The sequence below is a fragment of the Canis lupus genome, chromosome 25 (assembly GCF_011100685.1).
Source record: "Canis lupus familiaris isolate Mischka breed German Shepherd chromosome 25, alternate assembly UU_Cfam_GSD_1.0, whole genome shotgun sequence".
NCBI lineage: Eukaryota > Metazoa > Chordata > Mammalia > Carnivora > Canidae > Canis > Canis lupus.
The window spans coordinates 15,346,812-15,368,073 of record NC_049246.1 but is presented as its reverse complement, the minus strand read 5'-3'; the positions used below and the strand labels follow the sequence as shown (position 1 = coordinate 15,368,073).

The window sequence follows — 21,262 nt, the reverse complement described above, 5'->3', positions numbered from 1 at the left end:
GGAGGCTGAGAACAGTTCTGCCAACCTGTGGGGGGAGGCTTCTGTCCCTTGCTCACCAGGCAGCACAGCACCTGCTCCTGACTGCAGGAAGGCCTGTCCCAAATCCTTGCTAGACTGTGTGCTACTCAGAGCAGCTTCTCCACACATGCACCAAGTTTCCATTTTCCTTTTAATAAGAAAAGCAGAAAGGGAAAGCATAAACAAATAAAATACAAAATTAGTTCATGTCAGAAATTCCTTACCCTGAATTTCAAAATCTAGAAAGCTCCAAAAATATGAACATCTTCCAAATACGTCTGCAGCAAACTACTGGTGGTGAGATCTGACCTGAATTTAGGTGAGGTTACATATTAAGCTTAGGTATTCAAGTCAGTGCAAGTATTCACAGGCTTCACTGCAGAAATATTAATGTGTTTAGGAGTGCTACCAACCCTCATGGGAATGTTTGTATTAACCTGCTAAAATCCAAATTCTGAAATACATCTAGATCCAAGGGTTGTATATCAAGGACTGTGAACCTGTATTTTTTTTTTTTTACAAGTATAGAAAACTAAACAAAACAAAAACCAACAACTCCAACTAGCTCAACTAGCACAACGGCCAAAGTTTTCTGTATAAAGTTTAATATCAAAAAACAAAATATATTCCAAGTGCTGAATCTGCGTTTCAAGGTAGCAAGCACTTCTGAAGATGTCCCAGAAACCTGAAGACCCAGAATTTGGTTAAGCACCAGAACAGAAACTCTAGCCCTGGTCTGCCTAGCTTTGAAAACCTATGCGTCAGGTATAAAGATGAACATCTTCTGTTTAGGGCTCAAGAGTAAATTAGCCCCAGACGTGCAGCCCCCTCCTGAGGTAAGGTAAATATCAAGTCAGCCTCTACCTATGGAAGAGCCACAATACCTAATGTACCTGCAGCCAAATACGTCTATATATGTGTGTGTACATATATATGCATATCTATCTATATATCTATATATATACACTGTACCATATATCAGCTAATCGTATTCCATAAAAAGGAAAAATAAAAGTATTAACTAAACCAATGAGCACCTAATAAACACAGTATACATCAAGTACTTCATATTCAGTCATTAAACAAAGAACATACTAAAATTCCAGTATAAAAATAAAAAATTCTAAATACTGCCAATAAGTATACCTCAAAACATTATAAAGGAAGATACTAAGTTTGATTTTCAGGAAATACCAGTTACGATAATTTCATATGTACATCTGCTTTATTAAAAGTATGGCACTTAATATAACAGCAGAAATAATTACATAGCTTCACATCCAGAAGCAATACAATAATGGAGGCACAAACATTCCTTATTACCATAAAAGTAAAAAAGTTTTAGTATGTTCCATAAGCCCTTAATTGCATAAAATATTATATCTAGCATCATTTACAGCCAGCACGCTTATATAATAAAACTAATTATCATTACTTTTTTACATTCTGCAAAAGAACTATGCCGAAATAAGTACAGTATAGGAGGACACTCAAACAGGATGAAAATCAATTGTCAGTTCTGAATCATTCATGGGGAAAATGCAAGCTGATGATTCCTCTTTTATAAACTACTAGATATTGTCACAATGGTTTTACACTTTTTAAATGTTTTCAAAGTAAAATCCAAAAAATTCCACTAAGTGCCATGTTGAAAGAAGATATTTTTTTTAACTGCAGCACCTTTAGACAACAAAAGATTGCATCCCGTTCAATCACGCCATATAAATTATATTTTTGGAAAATATGTACAAACAAACAGAAAGCAAATGTTCTAACAGTTGACAAATGTTTTGGTAAGCAGTTCTTGGACGCAATATCAACATCTGGTGATAAGAACTGCCACCATGTTGAGTTTTCCATACGTTACCTTCATGAAAAAGGAAGCCTGTAAACATAAGGTGTAGAAAACCATTTAAAATAAAGATGTAAAGTGCACTCAGTGCACCCTAAGAAGTACTATCTGCATACTCTTAATCAAGTAATATTCAGGATTAAAATATTGTACCATTTTTTAAATGTACTGAGTATATAAGATGTAAAATTGCAACAAATTCATAATCAGAGCCAGCTGATAATAATGCATCCAAAAGAGGATCCGATTAAAGAAGTGATCAAAGACTTAATTCCCCTTATTTGTTTAAACCAATGATATGTCCAGTGTTTCATGAGCTCCTTCAAAAACACCATGTTAAAAACAGAAAAGTAACTCCATCCTCATCACAGACATACACAGACTCTTATCCAACAAACCGCTAAGCTTTGGTTACATAAAGTGCAGCTCAGTAATGTGCCATCCCAGCCATTCAAATACACCTAGCAATTCTGCAGTTGCCATCTTCAAAACTGTTCTCTTTTAGATTCAGTTAAGGGATACTGATGTTTAACAACAACTCCAAAGTTCTTCCCAACGATCTGCAATGTGCTTTGCAATTCTTAAATAACTGGCAATGAAGCATAAGGAAGTTCAGCAATTCATATTTGTGCTACAACACAGTCCAGGTCTAGCTCTGCTTTTTTTTTTTTTTAAATACCTTCACACTTTTTGTTGTATAAAATTTTCAAGTTTTATGATGATACAGGCTGTACATTCCATCACCCTCATGGCAACCTCAGAGGTGAACCTGTCATTTGGGATCTGTGGGAAAGGAAGTAAGTCGGGGTATCTTGTTTTTAAACTGTCCACACCATAAGCCTCCAATGTGTGGACATCATTTGTCAATCCTTCAAGTTGTTGACTGTATTCCTCTATTTTTTGTGCAAGTGCAGTTGGCTTTACATCTTTATCGGACTTCCCTCTCACAGCATAGTCAGCGGCGATCAAAGCTAGTTTGGTAGAGAGGTGACACTTAAAGCACACCCACTCATTGGCATTTTTATGAAGGTCATTCCTGGCAGCTGAAAAATTCGCTCTAGCTTGTCTTAACCATCTCCGTGCTTCAACTGGATTACCAACTGACTTAAAAGTGGGAGGAACAAAGAACCTTTGAGAGTAGGTCTGTCCAGCTGCAGGTGTGCTTTTTTCTTTATTCTGTTGTTGCCTTTCAGATTTGTGGCTCGTCGCCTCTTGATTCCATGAAGTATAAAATCTTTGAAATGAGTACTTGTCTGACTGAAATCGGGATGCTGAGGTTGAAAATGTCCGCCTCGAGGCTCTGTCTGCATTCTGATCTAGAAAAGCCTGTTTCTCTAGCCTGTTGATTTCATTCTGCAAGTGTTTAAACACTTCATTGGCAATGTCATGATTCTCTGGATTTTTGTCAGGGTGCCATTTCAAATACAACCGCCTAATAATCTTTTTTCTTTCAGATTCTGGAAGTTTCCAAGCTTGCTCCACCACTGATGTGACTTCTTTTAAGATTTCTGGTAAAGAATTCACCTTGAGCTTTTTAGGGGAATGATGTTTTGAAGACGAGGTCTTCTGGCTCTCTCTACCGGAGAAAAGAGGAGGAATGCTTCGTAGACCAGGGGCTAGGAACTCAGTAGGGCTGGTTGGTGTAGAAGGGGCACTATCTCTGCTTTGAGAGCTTTCCTCAGGCCTTGAAAACTTATACAGATCGAGTGAGCTAACTATTTTATATTCACTATACCCAATATCAATCTGATATATCTTTCCCAGAAAACTAGAATTATCAGCATCTTCTCTTTCAACTTCTTGTACAATAATTGCATATGTATAGGTTGGCTGGTATGATCCATAGATATCACCACCTTCAGCATCAACAAGGTACCCAACATACTCTCCTGGGTAAAAAACATTCATTGGATCCATAAGCAGAGTATAATGGATTTCGGCAGGTATTGGGGTACCAGGCATTGGAAGTTCCAGTTTTGATGGTTCTGAAGAGTCATATTTTACTCCTAAACTATCAAGCTTCTCACTGATCCTGTAAATATCATTGCATCCTAGCATAGCAATTAAATATGAAGTGTCAGAAATCAAATTGTCCGTTGCTGATTTCAGTGTCATTGCCAATGCTAACAAAAAATTAATGTCCTTACTGTCTGAGTGCTGTATGTACAGCAGAATGACTGCATTACCAAATCTCTTCAGAAAAGCAAAAGTTTCACTTCTACTGTGGGGAATAGGATTAAAACCTTTAACTCTTAATGTTGTTTGAAGCTTTTCAAAACAGGACACTTTCAATCCTTCTCTTAGGGCTTTGCAAAGTCTTATGGCTTTTTCTTCATTGGCCAGGAAAGCATTATCATTTTCATGCTTCATAATTCTAATTAGTCCTGTGATGAACTGTTCAGAAGACAAGAGTAACTGCAATCTGCCCTGAAGAGAACACAATGCTCCAAACTGACATACTTTGGGAGTCTCTTCATCTAACTGCTCTTCAAGTATACTGCTCAGTAAACGAGGTCTAAGTTTTTGAGGAAAGAGCATTATCAATTTAGTATGAAAGCCATGGTCCTTCCCCAAGTAGCACTGGCTAAGATCAACCAACATCTGCACACCAATATTCCCCTGGATTCTACTTTTGTAATGCGGTGCATCATCAAAAACTAAGATGCTCGACTTTACTAGTCTGCCATCCTGGCTTGGAAGATAAAGTGCGAGGTCTCGTACATTCTCCAGATCACTCCTCACCTTGACTGAATCATTCTGCAGACTCTTAAATAAGCCAGAAACTACTCTCTTAACTGTGCGCATTTCATTAGGATCTAACTGTTTTCCTTCAGAATTTTTGAATATGCGGCTCAAAACTTCAACATACTGCTTTGTTGAAATAATATCTTCAGTACCCAGATGTTTGAACAACTGGTGAAATGTGCCCAGTTCTAAAGGTAGCTTATATAAGTAAGGTTTAAAATCAGATTCATATTCTAGATTTATCACTACCTCCTCAGGCTTCAGGAGTTTCCAACCATCTTCTACCATCACGAAAGCCACCCCACGCAGCTGAAACCGAAACTCCCTTTTTTCTGCACTGAGAAATTCATATATGCTCCTTAAGACCTTTGCTCTGGTTTTTACCATCTCTTCATCCAAAGTGGTTATGTTGCATATGTTTCTGCAGTTATTAATGACCTTATCGAGAGGAGGATCCAGGTTCACATTAAGCATACTTAAAACTTGCTCAAGCTGTTCCTGTGGACCAAGGTCACTACCTTCTTGTTCTCTGATGCTCAAGGGTGTGGCTTTCTCTGGAAGAATAGGGCAGGATGTCCATAAGAGTTGGAGCACATCACACTGCTTGAATTTGGGGTTTACTTGTGCTCCATTGAACTTTATGAGAGGAAGTGTTCCATTGACCTCTTGGTATTGAGGATGAAACCTAATGAATTCAGCAGGGGCCCGCTCAGGACACAAGAATGGTATTAAAGAAAGTTCTTTCAGAAAATTTCCAGATAACAAATCCATTCGTTCTTGGAATATATGATGGAGGAGAATATCAACCGTATTTTGCAATGTTTCCTTAGACCAGTTTTCTGTATTAGCTCTCACACTGATTTCCTTAGCAAACTGTAGCAACTGCTGCTGAGAAAGTATGTATTTCAGGCCGATGTTTCGTAAGAATTCCACCCAGGAGGTCATGAATGTGGCTTGATTTTTGGGCTTTATAAGTTGTTCCAATTTTTTAAAGAAGTCCTTAGGAATAAACAGCTTTTCAGGAAGCATAACTTCAAAAACTCTCACTGTTCTATCATAGAAATGTTTTGCTTGCTTTAGTCGACTGTTGGCATCATGGATTATCAGTAAACTTTCCAGTTTTTCAAAAAGTTGTTCCTTGATTTCTGACAATTCCTCAATGCTTGATAATCTATTCTTAAGATAGATTAAATGCTCTAATTTTGCATCATAAGAGAGATTTTCAATTTTTGGTAAAAGGTGTTTCAAATATACCTCAAGATCATCTACAGGTACACAGCCAAGCACCTCATATAGTTCTTTTAGGTGTATTTTTTCTTCAAGAAATGCAGACAATGACGATTGTGTCCATTTTTCCACTTCAGCTGAAGGGATACTTTTTGTGAGTACATAGCACGTTCCAAATTTTGCGATGCTCATGTAGCGACCACTGATGGATTTGTAGCATGGAAGTGATTTCAAAATTTTTATGTCATCTTGGGACATCAAGTGACTCAAATTGCAGTTGAAATACATCAAAAGTGCTTCAAAGTCATTTTCTACTAATTTTTCAGCCCTAAATGTTGAAGTTTGAACCATATAATGTACAGCCTTTAAAATGCTTGTGGGGCTCTCTATGTTTGCCGTGTGACATGACAACAGAGGAACAAATGCACTGTCTTTGGAGCAGATTTTGTTCAATGCAAGTTGAATGCAGCCAGCTTTCATTAGAGCATGAAAAACTTTATCACTCTGGGCATTTGGAAAAACTGCAATGTGCATGAGACTCAAAGGAAGCAGAACATCACCTTCAGGAACTACAAGCTGATTGGCTGAAACGGTAAACTTTGTTCCTGGAAGCAATGCCCAGTCCTTTAGGGTTTCAACGACAATGTCAAATATTGGTTGTGTTTCCTCCTGATCTTCTTTCACATTTACAGACTCGCTAATAAAATGCCATGCATTCTTAAGCCAAGACTCACTTGCAAAATTGTCCTTCCACTTTGTACAATTTTTGGTCTTGTATTCACGAGGCAACACAGAGGATAACAGATCAGCAAAGCTAGAAATGTCAAACACTTTTGCAACCTTACAGTTCAATAAAATATTACTGTATTTCAAATATAATGTATTCATGAACAAGTCTTTGCGAGATGGAATCAATTCATGGTATGTTGTCAGAAACTTGGGTCGTTTTGCATCAAATGTCTGCAAAACGCTGTCCAGCGTAATGAGAAGGGGCAGTCCTTCCACTTCAATTTCATTTTCTTCTGCATCCTTAAAACAATAATCCACTAGAAGTTTTAAACTATGAAAAAGCTTTAGGTTAGTCTGCTGGAGACGGCAAGGCAGCTTCCCAATATGGCAGTTAGTGTCAGGAGATGAAAATGTCATTAAAAAGGACCTAACATCAGCAGGAGTGACATAACTGACAGGAATATCTGCATCTATAAGACAGTGGTATAGATTCGCAGTTTCATCACAGTTATAGACCAAGTTGAAACCAATTTCTAAAAGCAAATGTTTCAGTCTGTAGACATTCTCTGCTACTGTCTTGCGGGTTGTAATGTTATAGTCTGCATTTTTAAGGTGCTGTAATTCATCCTGCAGTAAGTTGTCAAAAAACGGTCTGGTTTTATTGGAAGTAGACATATTAATCCAAGTAATTATAACTGCAGAGTGTAAATCAGAGCCGTCAATATTGGGAGCCCGTACAACAGGCAGAAGACGTTTCATGTCTTCATGAATGCAACTGTAAAGGGCTTTCACCAGACAATATAAATCTGGTTGTAGGTCAAGCCTGTTAACTGGGAAAAATGATAAAAACTTCTTTAAAGTATCTTTTACTACATGAATAGGCGTGTTCTGTAAAACTGATAATGTTGGGTCAGAACCAGGAAAATAGCGCTTTTTCAGCTGGATTAGTAATTCAACATATGCAGGCGCTATTAATGCTGTCATTAAACTGTTATTCCAGTCACTACGAACACCAACTCCATTATCATCCCGCCACAGATTTCTTCTGGCTGAATCTAGAGCAAAGTGGCCATTCACATGAAATGGTAATCCCGTCTCTAAAGAGAGGGGCAAGAAACAGAAGGCCCTGTGGGGCTTTTTATAGTTGTGAGTAATGCAAGCAGCTACTCCCCCACGTGGAAACAGAGTGATATCTTGATTCTTGTGAGCTGATATAACACTCTTAGACACTTTTTCCATACTTGAAAAACCTGACCTATTACAGATTAGCCATGTTGTAAGATTTCCTTCGGAGTCTTCTGTATCCATAGTATAGGTTATCTGTTGAACTGGTATGTCTTTGAGCTGTCTCTTTTTAGTAACACTATCGATTACAGATGCATGAAACTGCTTCCTTTTCAATCTGTCCCCATCCGTGATTTTGCCCTTTACAGAATACAGCACATTCAGAGCTCCAGTCCCTTTATCTATTTCACAAATAGAAATCTTTTCCATGTGATTAAGAAACATTAAAAGTTCTGCCCCATCTGACCGCAATTTGTCCAAAAGATTCTGGACCATTCTGTCTGATGATGGAACTGAAGAAATTTCTGAAACTTTTGCCATTTCTGCATTACGAAGAGGAAATCTAAACATTGTACAATTGTCCAATTTAAAGTGGGTTCCCAAATAAAGATCCAGAACATCTGAGAACTGTGTCCTAAAATCTGCATCCAAATCTCTAAACATGCGTCCAGGACTAACAGATGTGGCTCCTGGTGCATATCTGGCATGAGGATCAAAAATACATAAGATGTCATTGCCAGAAATAAAAGAAGGGCAGTCTGTAATATGATACACAGAATTGAATCCTATTCCATACTGTCCAGTTTTACAAGGATTTCCTTCTTTGGTGCCTTTTCCAAGATTCTGAATTCCTCTGACATCATCTTCTGTAAAAGGTTGGTTATTGTACACACAAAGTGCTGGCCCTTGCAGTGGAGCCCACTTATCATCAAATATTCTATCAACTGGATGCTGTCTAGGATCAAACACAAAACAGATTTCTGTGGCCTTTGCATCATCAGCATTTTGAAGAAGCTCCTTCAACATTTCCTTTTCTGAAGGATAGGCATTAAGGATACTCTTAATTCTGCTGGTCAATTTTTCTTTCTGCCCAAATTCCGTGCCAAGTGTTGTAAAACAGATGTTGGATGCATACCTCTCTAAGGCTTTATGTCGCTTTGGGACTGCTCCTAGTTTTACAGCTACTTCCCTGGGTATATCAGCATGACAGTATTTTACAGTGGTGTCCTTTACTTTAATCCAGGGGCAGTCATTGTAGCATAAAGATTTAGCAGGGAGAAGCTTGAGATTAGTATCTGGCAGTAATATTTTGCCATAATTTTTCTCACAAAATTCTTGTTTCTTTTCTCTAATAAGACTCCATATTCCCTCACTAATTATTCGCCGGCAAAGCTGAAAATTCTCTTCTGTTATTTGCTTTGTTCCTTTCTCTTGATCAATAGATTCCAAAACAAGAGCAAAATCTTCAACAGTAAATGACTGCCTCACACCCACACTTTCAAAAAGTTCACGAAAATTATTTTTGTACTTATTAGGCAGCTGATAAAGGTATGGTGCTGCTTCAAAATTCAAATGAAAAGAAACTTTTTCTGAGTCAACATATGCATTCTCAACTAGAATGAAGCTAAAGGGTTTTAATTTTTCAATAATCGATATCTTAATCATTTCATTTTGCATCATTGCATCATGAAGGTATTTGTAGCAAGCATTGGTGATGTTCTCCTGGTACAATGTAACCCCATCATCAACTGATTTTGCAACTTCTTTCAATTGGTTCACAACCAGATCAACTGTTGGCTTCCTTAGTAATCCCAAAAACTCCTTCACAGCCAATGACACTGAACCACATCCTCTGAAGGAATGTGAGTTTTCATTTAGAATTGGTTGCAAGAGACAAACTATATCCTGATGCTCGGCTGTATAAAGGTCAATTGCTGCAAACATGGTTTCAGGCTTAAAACTGTTACCTTTCCAGTCCAAAGAAAATCCTGCCGGCTTTGTGAGAAATGGAAGGAAGGGGATTGTTTGATATCTTGCAGCAAAATCCTTTGCTCTAGGATCCCTTATTTTTAGTTTTTCATCAATGAGGCTTAACAGGATACTACTTCTTAGACAAGCAGCAGCATGATCACTTTTATTAATTTCAGCCACGGACTGTGCCCGTTCCAGCATGTCATCCCATAAAATGTCATCTTTTGCCATACCTAACTGAACCAGCTTAATCAAAATAATAGGATTAAGATAATCCTGAGTAGAACCATAAGGAAACCGCCCATCTTTAATATCAAATAACTTTGCAACTCGTCCTTCAGGGTGTATTAATCTTGATGGTAAAACCAAAGGATGCCCCTCCAAAGAGCAAGGAATACATGGTGTAACACGAAGAATTCCTGAGAACTCATCAATTTTTTCATTTAGAACAAAATTCATTAAAGGATCTCTGAGCTCTGCTTCGATTTCTTGAATATTTGGGAAAAACACTTCATAGAAAAATTGTTTCTCTGAAAATGTATTTTCAAGCAGTATCTGTTTACAGCCAGCTTCTTCAAATCCTGATTTTACTGAAGAAGGAAGTTCAACAGCACAAAGGTTTTTTGACCCGGTCTTCTTGAGGTATTTCAAAAATATCTTGAAGGCTGCTGGACCAACATCTTTTCTTTTAAGTATTGAGTCATCTAGAAATCTCACATTCTTCATGGAAACCCACATGGATCCATCAGAGAAGACTCTGGTCAATTCTTTCCCTTTTCCATGAGCTATATCTTCATAAAATCCTTGGCAAATTACAGAAAAATCATCATGGACTAATTCAGGATCAGGCCACACTGAGTAGTAAGTATAGTCCATTAGCTCCCCATTTGTGGCCAGGTCACGGAGGACACTGAGTGCCTCCAAGTAAGCTTTCACAATAACGTGCCTCATGAAGGTGGTATTCCATCGTCCTTTTGTGTCCGTCTTCCAGATTTCTTTTCTATTTGAAGTAACAGCAAAACACCCATTGATGTGAACTGGCAATCCTGTTTTTATTCGTAAGGGTAAATAGCAAAATACTTCTCCCACATGTGGTTTTACAGCCCACTTCTGATCCTGGATTTCAGACAGCAGAACTCCCACTGCCCCACAAGGAACCAGCCCTAGTCTTCGTCCATTTTCATTCAGGGAAAACTTCAGAGCCTCTCCTGTATCCATGCAGGTACATATAAGCCATGTGGTACACTCTACTGTTTTTTGTGGCAACTCATCTGATGGCTTTTTTGATTGGCCAGACTTAGCCATTTCAAAGAGGGCAGTTAGGTCATCCTCTGGACCTCTGAAAAGTGGTGACTGTAAATCAGCAATCCTTCTGAACACATGGTGAAATTCTTCAACGGTGATCTGAAGAATGCAAGATGACTTTGGCGCATCCGCAGGAAGCTTTTTATTACTACTGCTGCAAGTCTTCATGAGCCTAGCAGCTTCTTTTAAAACACTTAAGACAGGAGCACTCAATGCTTTGGAAGGACAGGGTTTTTTTTTAATTATTACTGTATCTTGTGCCAAGCTGGGGTTGGTTTCCTCAATTTTCAAGTACTTCAAATACATTGAGGTCACACTCTGAGTGAAAATGATAAGCCTGTGTCCACAGAGACTAAATTCATCCACAAGAGAGTAAATATCTGCTGTATTATAGCAGGTACTACTAACTTCACTCACTTTCGCTTCCTGTTGCGTTCTAAAGGACAGTCGGAAAAGAGTTCCACTGTAGCTGTAAGGTGCTTCTACAGTCAAAGGTAACTGACAGCCAAAAACATCTATGAATGGTTTGAACTGATTAGGAAATTTCCTGAGTCTTTTTTGTTGTTTACTCCAGTTAATTTTGATCCCAGGATTAGATTTGTCTTTAATGTGTTTACTAATATGGTTTATGTTTGGATCGAACATTATCATGAATTCTCGACTCATAATGATGGGAATGTCGGTGATATGGTACACAGAATTAAATCCAAGACCAAATTTTCCAACTTTGTCAACCTCTTCCCTCTTTAAAGATTCTCCTAACCTGGTGATGTTCACAAAATCTGAATCTGAGAACTGAGAATTATTGAATGACCACAGAGCAGGTCCATGGCAAGCTGCCATGCCTGGGTCCAGCAGATTCTCTCGAATGTCCATATTTCTTCGCATATCAATCATGAAACTGCATTCGGTTGCATTTGCATCATCAGCGTTTTGAAGTAGCTCTTTGAAAATATCGGACACTGAAGGATATTCTTCCAGAATATTTTTAATTCTTACAGTAAGTGGTTCCCTCTGACCTGACTGCTCAAATCCCATGTTTTCAGGATTGATCAGTCTTGTGCTAAGGCATGGAACTTTCAGCCATTCTGCGGTTTTCATGGGTATGTCCTCGTGCACCAGAATGATTGGTTCCACTGAATCTTCCAGTAAGTCATTGAGGTCATCAACTTTGATGTCACAGTAACAGCACTCATGTATTGGCTTCATGATAAGTTTGGAAGGATTTTTGCTATGATGTATAGGAACGGGCGTGTTGGGGCTTGCTGGAATCTGATTGCTGTATAGCCATCTGATGATATTCAACATAAGATGAAGATTTTGTTTGCTTTCTTGATCACTGAGATCTTGGTCACTTTTGAGATACACCTTCTGAATGACCATGGAAATATGATCTGATGTCAACTCCTCTATTGAACCACAGACCTTAAACAGTTGATGGAATTTTGCCATGGTTTTAGGGACACTATGCAAATATGGCTGAAGGTCAAGATCATGAAATGGTTTTATCACAGCTTGGGCAAGGGGACAAAATTTTTTGCCAGTCCAAACCCATGGAAATTTTAAGGCTCTGAAAGCATCCTTTCCTTCACTCAAATGATCATGCATGAATCCATAAATTTCAAGCAAAATATGCTGAAATTGATAGTAGTCTTCATCACTAAAGGTTTTTGAAGTATACCAATCAACAACAATTTTAAAGTGTTTTAAGACAGCACTGATGCTAGGTTTGGTGAAGATCCCTAAAGCCTTCTCCAAGTTAATATGAACACTCTCAACAAGAGGAAGTGACGAGCCGACCAGAATTGCATGGGCTCCGTCACACATATCTGGTGGCGCACAAAGGTTACAGACGTCTCCCTTCCAGACTAAAGAGCCTGGATAGTTTGGTGGCCTTTCTTTGCAAGCTGGAACCCATTTTATTTTCTTCAGAGTCATCTTTCCTTCAGATGACTGCAACAGCATATGATTCTTGTTTAAAACCATTAAGAGTGTTTTGGCTTTCTTTAGAAGAATGTCCTGGTTTGGGCAAGAACTGACCTGTAAGTCTTCAATTTTTTTTGCTACTTGCACAACATCATTCTCTTTGAGACTGGCTTCGTTTTTTAAACCAATCTGTCTTAAAGAGTGAAGAATATCTGGTGAGGTAAAAACTGAAGGGGGGAAACAAGTTTCCTCTTCATTGTAAAAAAGGTCCTTTAGTACTTCTATATCAGGATCAAAAAGTTCACCAGCTGACACCATCTGTTCCTGTGATATCTGAATGAATTTTAATGGCATTAACCAGTCCAGCACATTTGGGTTCTCATTTTTAAGAGAGGACAGATTCTCAAGGATCCATAACATAAGGTGTGTTACCTCATCGTGTGAATAGAATGCATTTTCAATATCTCTTAAAATGAGCTTTATGCAATGAGTGGTCTTTAACTTCTCTATTTTCAACATGTTTGCCAAGCGAATAGTAGCTTCATCACTACTATCTATTACTGAAATAGAGAGTCGCAGATCTGGTGCAAGTTTGGCAGTATGGTGCAAGACCTTACAACCTTTTAGTTTCGTGTAAGAGGAAATGCCCTGATCAGATAAATGGTTAATTCGCTTGAATATTGGCAATTCCTGAATTATTCTTTTCTCCTTTTCACTGCTATCAGTTAAACTAGCTAAAAACTTCCTCAGGGCATCTTTGTGTGTGGGAAGGAGCGAAGCTATCTGATTGCACAATTTCTGCAGTGGCATCTTCTCCATTATCTGCAGAACAGCACTTGGTAATGGTGAATGAATGTATTTTTTAATAAGTGGATGCTGTATGGAGGCATCTAATTTTTTAAGGACAATTCCTCCAAGCTTTTGTACAATGTCTGCTAAAAATTCAGGAAGCTGTGCTTCAGATTCATCATCTAAAATGACTAATGATGGAATCCTGAGTCTAATGAGCTCCATACACGTCTGACCTTCTTCTAGTGTAGTTCTGGGGATAAGTGGCATCTCATCAAATAAAGTCAAATCCTCTGAAAAATGTATATAGAGATTCTTCCAAACCATCTTAAGCCATGAAACAGATGGGTGATTTTTGTCTTCATCAAATGGGTACCACTGAACAATCAACTCTCTGCCAGGCCAGAATGTATTCATTACTTCTTTGATAAGACGTGCAAATCGTTCTGGATTTAGAAGCTGCAGCTGAGTACATGGTCTTCCTGTAAATCATATACAGAAATGTTATAAATACATATAACTCTACTGTAACTTAGCTTTCTATTCTTGCAGATTAAGTAGTACTACCAAACCATTTTTAGAAGGTTTTAAGTACACTGTAAAAATTAAAACATTCAGCATACCTTGGCTAAGTAATTTTTAAGTAATGACAGAGAATCTACATATTCATCTATATTTATAATGACCTATGGGAGAAATAATTCTCTTTGGAAAGAGCTTATTTTAAATAAATATATAAAATGCATTTACGTTTATTTTAAAAATTATCCTCTGATATTCTACAAATGGCATCAACATGGGAAGGAATTTTTAGTGGCCATCTGTCCACAAATAAAAAAGCACCAAAGAAAATGTGGATAAAGCTTAAATAAGTGCCATTCTATATAAGGGTAAGGAATGCATCAACAAAACCCAATATGAACTTCCTTTCTTCGTATTTCCAGGATGGAAACATAGCGACATAGGATGAAGAGAGGAGCATAAGACTAGAGTCCCAATCTCTGATGACCAAAACTCTCTGAAGCTGAGGCAGCAAGGAAACTTACCAACTTTCACCCACTAACAAGATATGTAAGGTAAGTGTCACTTAATCTTTGTGGGGCCTGAATTCTCTGGAAAAAGGATGGGGAATGAAGTCCCAAAACTGCTTCATTTACATGCCCAAGTATGGACCATATTCACAACTTTTCCAAAGTAGCTTTTACCTAGCTCCTTATTCCTTATTTATTAGCATGTGCTCTTCAGAGCCCTGGGATTTTGCAGAAATGCCTCAGAGACAAGGAATAGGAGCAGCTAGGCACTTCTGAGAAGGCAGGGCTTGTCCCACCATGCCGCTCCACTTCTAGATGTTTTATAAATGAGGAGACTAAGATTTTGTCTAGGGAAAAAGATTTTTGCTAATTTTTAACTACTGCTACAAAAAATAACATTATTTCTAAGTGCCATTTGTGTTTCAAAGTATTTTAAAAATACCAATAGGAAAAGATTCTTCAATAACACCATATACCAATAGGTATGTGTTAGTCTATATAGAGAAATAAAAAGCATCTCAAATTCAGTAACATTGGATTCAATCTTATTGAATTTGAAGAAAACTAACAATTTCTTTCCTATGTACACAGAATTTCTAGACTCTTAAAAGACTAATTTAAAAAAATTATAAAAGAAGGCACACTTCAAGCCCCTTGAAACTTTTACACATCACTATTTTTTAAACAAGAAAGGACACCCTTATTCCATAGTCTTATGCATCAGAAAGATGACTTTACCTTCTACCAAGAAAACTGATCTTTCATGCTACAATAATACATTTTTAAATTACTGCTACAGAAACTTAAGGGCAAAATTTTACAACTTTTGAAAGATGTCAATACCCAAATTCTGAATATCTTCAGTTTCTACATGTGTGGTTTAGGGTAAATCAAGTAGTAACATTTAAGAAATCATAAAATCTTGTCGGTAGTCTAACTAGTATAGTCTCTTTGACCTCGGAGTTCCATTAAAATATAATTTATTATAATTAAGTTTTAACAATGTTCCATGAAAATGTTTATTGAATTGGAATTAATAGAATATCTAAATCATAAGTAAGGCAAGGGTATTATACCAAAGAGACAAAATAGAGTTAGAAATTAAAAATCTGAACACTCTGAAAACAAAAATAAAAACATTAAATGTGCACCACACTGTTCTCTATGTTAATAATTGCCACATGACGTGCATTTTGTAGATAATCCTGTCTAGTATCCTAAAAAACATATACCCACCTTCAGGAAAATTATCTAATATTAATGTATAAATAAAATGCCAAGAAAACACCCACACCACATATAACATGCAACTAATACACCAGTCATGCTCAACTGAAAAAACATAAGAGAAAATAAAGGAGAGAGAAAATGAAATTACGACATAATTCTAAAGTACTTAGATGGATTCAATCTGAAGTCCTAATGTCTATTTAGTTTGTATTTAAGCCTTTATAGCTTTTCACCCTAAAGTATAAATGTTAACACAGAAAAAAAATCTTCACCTCTTAGGTTAGAAAGCCATTGATATGGTAAAGCACCTCTAACAATATTGGAAAATAATTTTTGTAGCATTTTAATAAAGGACTGTGTTTTTGTTGGTCTTGCCTTGAAAATCATCAACACCATCAAAAGAGGTCAACTCTACAGTATCGGAAGTGTTCCTGGAGAGAAATGTTTTAGCTAAACTATTACTAAACATAGTAAGAGATAATAAGTTATTTCAGAAATAACTCTTTTTGTTGTTGTTTTTAGAAATAACTCTTCTAAGAGTAGTTTTTACTATCAATCTTTTCAAAACAATGACATCAACACACTGAATCGCTCTTCAAAGACTATGCTGTATTTTTTGCTTGTATTTTATTCTCAAGTTTATATTCAGTACTAACTTTGAGATTGATTTTTGACACAGATGAAGATAGGATATTATAGACTACATCAACATTTACTTAACCAAGAAATCTCAGTCTTGAATTTCACTGACTGGGGGCTCATTACACTTGACCAGACTCCTTCAGAGTCATGGCCAGCTGACTCTGGGCATCTGAGGCCATAAGTACAGCAACAGTTCTTTACATTTTTCTTGTACAGAAAGGAGCAGTGGCAGCTTCAATGGGTGATGAGGTCTGACAACACTCTACTAGGTAGAGATATCAAATTTCTCTCTAAATACTTGGGTGACAGGGTGAAAGTCCATTCAATGGTAAGCTACAGATGAGTCAAATCTTCCGAGCAACAGAAAGAAAGATGGGAAAGGAAAGGAACCAAGAGAGGACAGGAAAGTGCGCGTCTGCCCTCCAAGCACTCCATTGGGCGCACTGGGCAGGTCTGGTGGCAGCACTGCAAGTTCTGTGGGCATCCAGCAGAAATATCCACTCTAACGTGGAGCCTGCCAATGTGGTTCAAAAATCCACTGGTGACCAAATTTCTTCTCAAGAAGTCCACAGCGGCATTCTGTCTTCCTACTGTCCCTAGTGTTCATCTAGAAGCGGGGAGGCCACGACAAATGGAGAGGTCACTGCCATTACCCAGAGCACCCCCAGGGCATATGACAACTACGCAGCCTACTTCTACTACTATTTTGTTTCCCTCTTTGATTATGCCTTAGAAGTATAAGCTATACTAAGGTTTAAAAATATACAGTAAGAGTAGCTGTGGACAAGCTGGAAACCAAATTTAATATTAATAGGAATCATCAATATAGCAATGACTTGGTTTCTTGACTAATTTGAGTATAGGTACAGCTTACTTCAAAGCTGATCGACTCCAAAAATAATATTTACCACAAAAACAATTTCTGTAAAGCAAATCTTGCATCCTCTAATTTTCCAAGTGAAACATGAACTAGGGGAAAATAATACCAGCTGAGTCAAAAATTTTTATTAAAAAGAAATCCATAAAAGGACACAGCAGGCACTGTAAGTACAATCAGCCTATTTTTCCTAATGAAGGCTGTGTTAGCCACCTCACTCTCCTCAACGGGCCAAGGAGTGGGCTGTGTTGCCATTCCCAACTTCACCACGTCAGCCCAATGCCACTGTGGATACCACAGGACTTCCTCCCTTCAGGGCCACAGATCGTAGAACTGGTTCCCCTCTATACTTTCTAATCTTGATATTTATGTGTATCTTATAAGAGAGGTGCATTCATTCACACTTTCCCATTAAAACCCGCAGCTTAAAATACAAATTTCAGCATAATTCTTTCAGTTGAGACCAAATGTTTTATGAAATGAATGTTTCCAAGTCACTTAAATATGGTTTTATTGTGGTATGTACAACCACGACCTACATACCTAGATTGGTATAGTTTCCTCTCTCCTTTAATAGTTATCAGCACCAGAAAAAAAAAAATTGATAACATAATTTCTAGCTACTTTGGTAAATAAAAAAACAGGATTCAAAGAATCAAATGAACAAAAACATCAGGCTACAAATAAACACAACATTTAGTCAGTTACCATACCTGAATATCCCCAGAGAAGTTGTTGTGCTAGAATATAATTAAATCCAATCTTAGAAAAAGCCAGAATTGTCACAATTTCACATGATGGCTACAGAAATCATTCTACATCTTAAGATAACACTGTCTATGGAATCTTACACATGACTATGTAAAAGAAAAGCCATAAACAGAACTCCAAATAAAGCAAAATATACATTTAAGACTTTAAATGTATTTCAATGCACACTAAATTCAACTATATAAAGGGTGGGAAATCTTCGTTCAGAAAGAAAGCAAAGAAGAAAGGAATATGAACTTGTATGGATAAATTACATTTCCATAGCATAAATAAAGTCATTTAATAAGCTCCCAATGTGCTTTATGTACAGATGAGTATCACGTGATATTTGGATATTTCAGGTAAGAATTAAGAAAGGGAAGGGGCACCTGGGTGGCTAAGTAAATCCAACTCTGGATTTTGGCTCAGGTCACGCTCTCAGGGTCATGAGATTGAGCCCCACCTCAGGCCCCATTCTGGCTGTGGAGCCTGCTTGAGATTTTCTCTCTCCCTCTCTTCGTCCCTCCCCCTCTTAAAAAATAACTAAGAAAGAGAAGACATCTAACTTATAAGGTAAATCACTCCATAAATTGGTAGTACCTCTATAAAGTAAGTATATAATTTTTGGAGTTATCTCCATAAAGTAAATATAATTTTGACTCTATGATTTTAAAAAAAGGGAGGTTTTATCATATATTTCCACAGTTTGCTTATGGTAACCACCAATAATCCAAACTTCAAAGAATTCTCCATGGCCATCGAACACCTCCCTCTGCCCAAAGCAAGCCATTTCTTGGCTCAAGTACATGTCCACGGCTCTGTGAATATTTATGAATTTGGGTAACTTAGGCTACACTTGGCAGCTAACACAGAGACCATGCTCTTACCAAAGGAATTTAAGCTCTTCTAATCTGAACATTCTTCCAATTACTTTAGAGGCATTTTGTCAGTCAGTATTGACTGAGCACTAGAGACAGAGAAATAAACAAGACACATGACCTTAAACTACGTCTCATAGTCTAACAGGCAAGATGGGTATTAGATAAATTATTATAAATGATTAAACAGGTATACAGGTATGGTACAAATGCTACAAGGAGCATAGTGTGCCACAAGGACACACTGGCCATGAATGAGACAGCCGAGCCTGAGGGAGCAAGACTGGGGGAGGGGGTAGAGGAAACCATGTACACCACACCTACGGGAGGAAAAGAACAGCCTGTCCCCCAAATATGAGAAAGATCAATGGAGACAATAAGAGAGAATATTGATAATAATCACAATAATATCAAACACTGATATACCCTTTCCATGTACCAGGCATCTTTATAACACCCAGAAAATGGAGCCACATAATGAAGGGCCTCATATGAAATGTTTAGGATTTGGTCTTTGTTCCAAGGAAAAAGGGGAAGCCTTTGCCAGATTTTCAGGTAAGAAGTGAGAACGTATTTTGGAAAGATAATCGTAACCATACTATCACTCTATTAACTAGAGAAGCAAGAATGGGTGTGGGGAGACTTTCAAGGTTACCCCCATATTCAAGGTGAGACATGCTGGCCACCTGCGGGGAGGGGGACTGGGAGACTTCTTAAAACAGGGCCCTTCTGCCTGACAGTGAGCTGTGAGTGTAGTAACCCAGACATTCTCATGGTACAAATCCTGCCTCCAAATCTCTGGGATGTTGCTAATCTATATGCCTGAGGTTGGCACCTGACATTGCTACTTCTGCTGAATATTTCTGCACACTTCTATGAGATTGTCTCTGCAATGAGTACTGTAAATCCTCACAAAGTAGCGTCAACGTGGACAAGGCATACAAGCTGTCTCTCCAGATGTGATGTTTGCGGTCTTTCCTCTAAATGTCTTAGACAGAAGCTGGGCCAGTTCCTCTGTGAGGTCCCTCAAGCTGCCACCCCTCTTCATACTGACTCTCTTCCCAGCATCTGACACAGAAGCCATCCCACTAAATGGAGGTATTATTCACATTGCTGTCCCCACTGGACTGTGAGTTCCTTCCACTTTTATTCTTCATCACATTGTCTCCACCCAGGAGGATGCCTGGTATACACAGGGGAACCTCTGACAAATGTTTACTGGGAGTCTTGATCATGAAACAGAGCAAGGTGTGACACCATATGTAATAAGTAAATACAAAAAATATTTTGAATATAAATAGGATCTTGGTGCTAACCTAACCTAGCAGGCACTCTTACCATTGGTCTGATTTAGCTTTTTTTCTATTTATTTCCTCCAAAACCCACCTACCTGCTCTTCTAACTCTTCTCCAAATTCTGATAGTTAAGCATTTACTCAAGTAACTTAACAAATAACTCAAATGACGATGACAACATACACTCGATTATCTCACAATTATGAAAAGCAAGTAAGAGGACAGAAGATACTCATCTGGAAAGGAAAGAGTAAATCACAGGCACAATCCCAGGGATTTAATTGCCTTTTCATCTTTGCGCCCCTGTCCCCTGCAACAACATCCAAAGCCCAGCATGTGGAATCATGAACATGTCCAACCAGACTTGTCAAGCAGGCACTGGAAATACAAAAACAAAATAAGGGATGGTCCCTGCTCTCAAGGATTTTACAGTCTAGCCCAATAAAATTATGATCCTGATCAAGCAGAGAGGACTAAATGGACTATGTACCGAGCTCCCTGAGCCCAGCAGAGATATCTACCGCAGAGGTGCAAGGCCAGGGTGGGCGTAGGGCAGCCCACATGAAAGGCAGCTTCTTAGAGGACACGTGTGGGCTGAAGAGTCAAGGATGAACACAAGTCAGAGTGGCAAAGAGGAGGGTGGAGAGAGTGTTCTAAGCTAAGGGAACACCACATACAAAAATACAGATGTGAGAAAACTTTCCTTCAGGTAAAGACAATCACCAAGCATCCACCTTAAAGCAATCCCTGCACTATGTGGTGGTGACAAGTGTCTTTGCTCTCAGGAGACAAATGGAGTGGTAAGTTCATCCAACTACAAGTGCTTAGGAGGGGGACAGTAAATGAACCAAAGCCAACGAGATGGCAAGTTTACAATCAGGGAAAGCCCTGTTGCCAACACAAACAATACTAGGTCCATCCTGAAAGAATCC

General features: G+C 38.1%; 1 protein-coding gene across 3 annotated transcripts in view; it reads right to left on the bottom strand.

The window, feature by feature from the left end:
* Window positions 1–1,224: 1,224 nt before the first annotated feature.
* The window catches only part of SACS (sacsin molecular chaperone), an 89,592-nt gene continuing 69,554 nt past the window's right edge, over window positions 1,225–21,262 (bottom strand). For 2 of the 3 annotated variants that reach the window (XM_038573481.1, XM_038573482.1), the window contains 2 exons: window positions 18,121–18,147; window positions 1,225–14,109 (listed from right to left, as the gene is read on the bottom strand). In XM_038573481.1, coding sequence (XP_038429409.1) covers window positions 2,552–14,109; window positions 18,121–18,147 — 11,585 coding nt within the window. In that variant the 3' untranslated portion in view covers window positions 1,225–2,551. The remainder of the gene's footprint in view (window positions 14,110–18,120; window positions 18,148–21,262) is intronic. The other variant, XM_038573483.1, reaches the window with a different exon arrangement.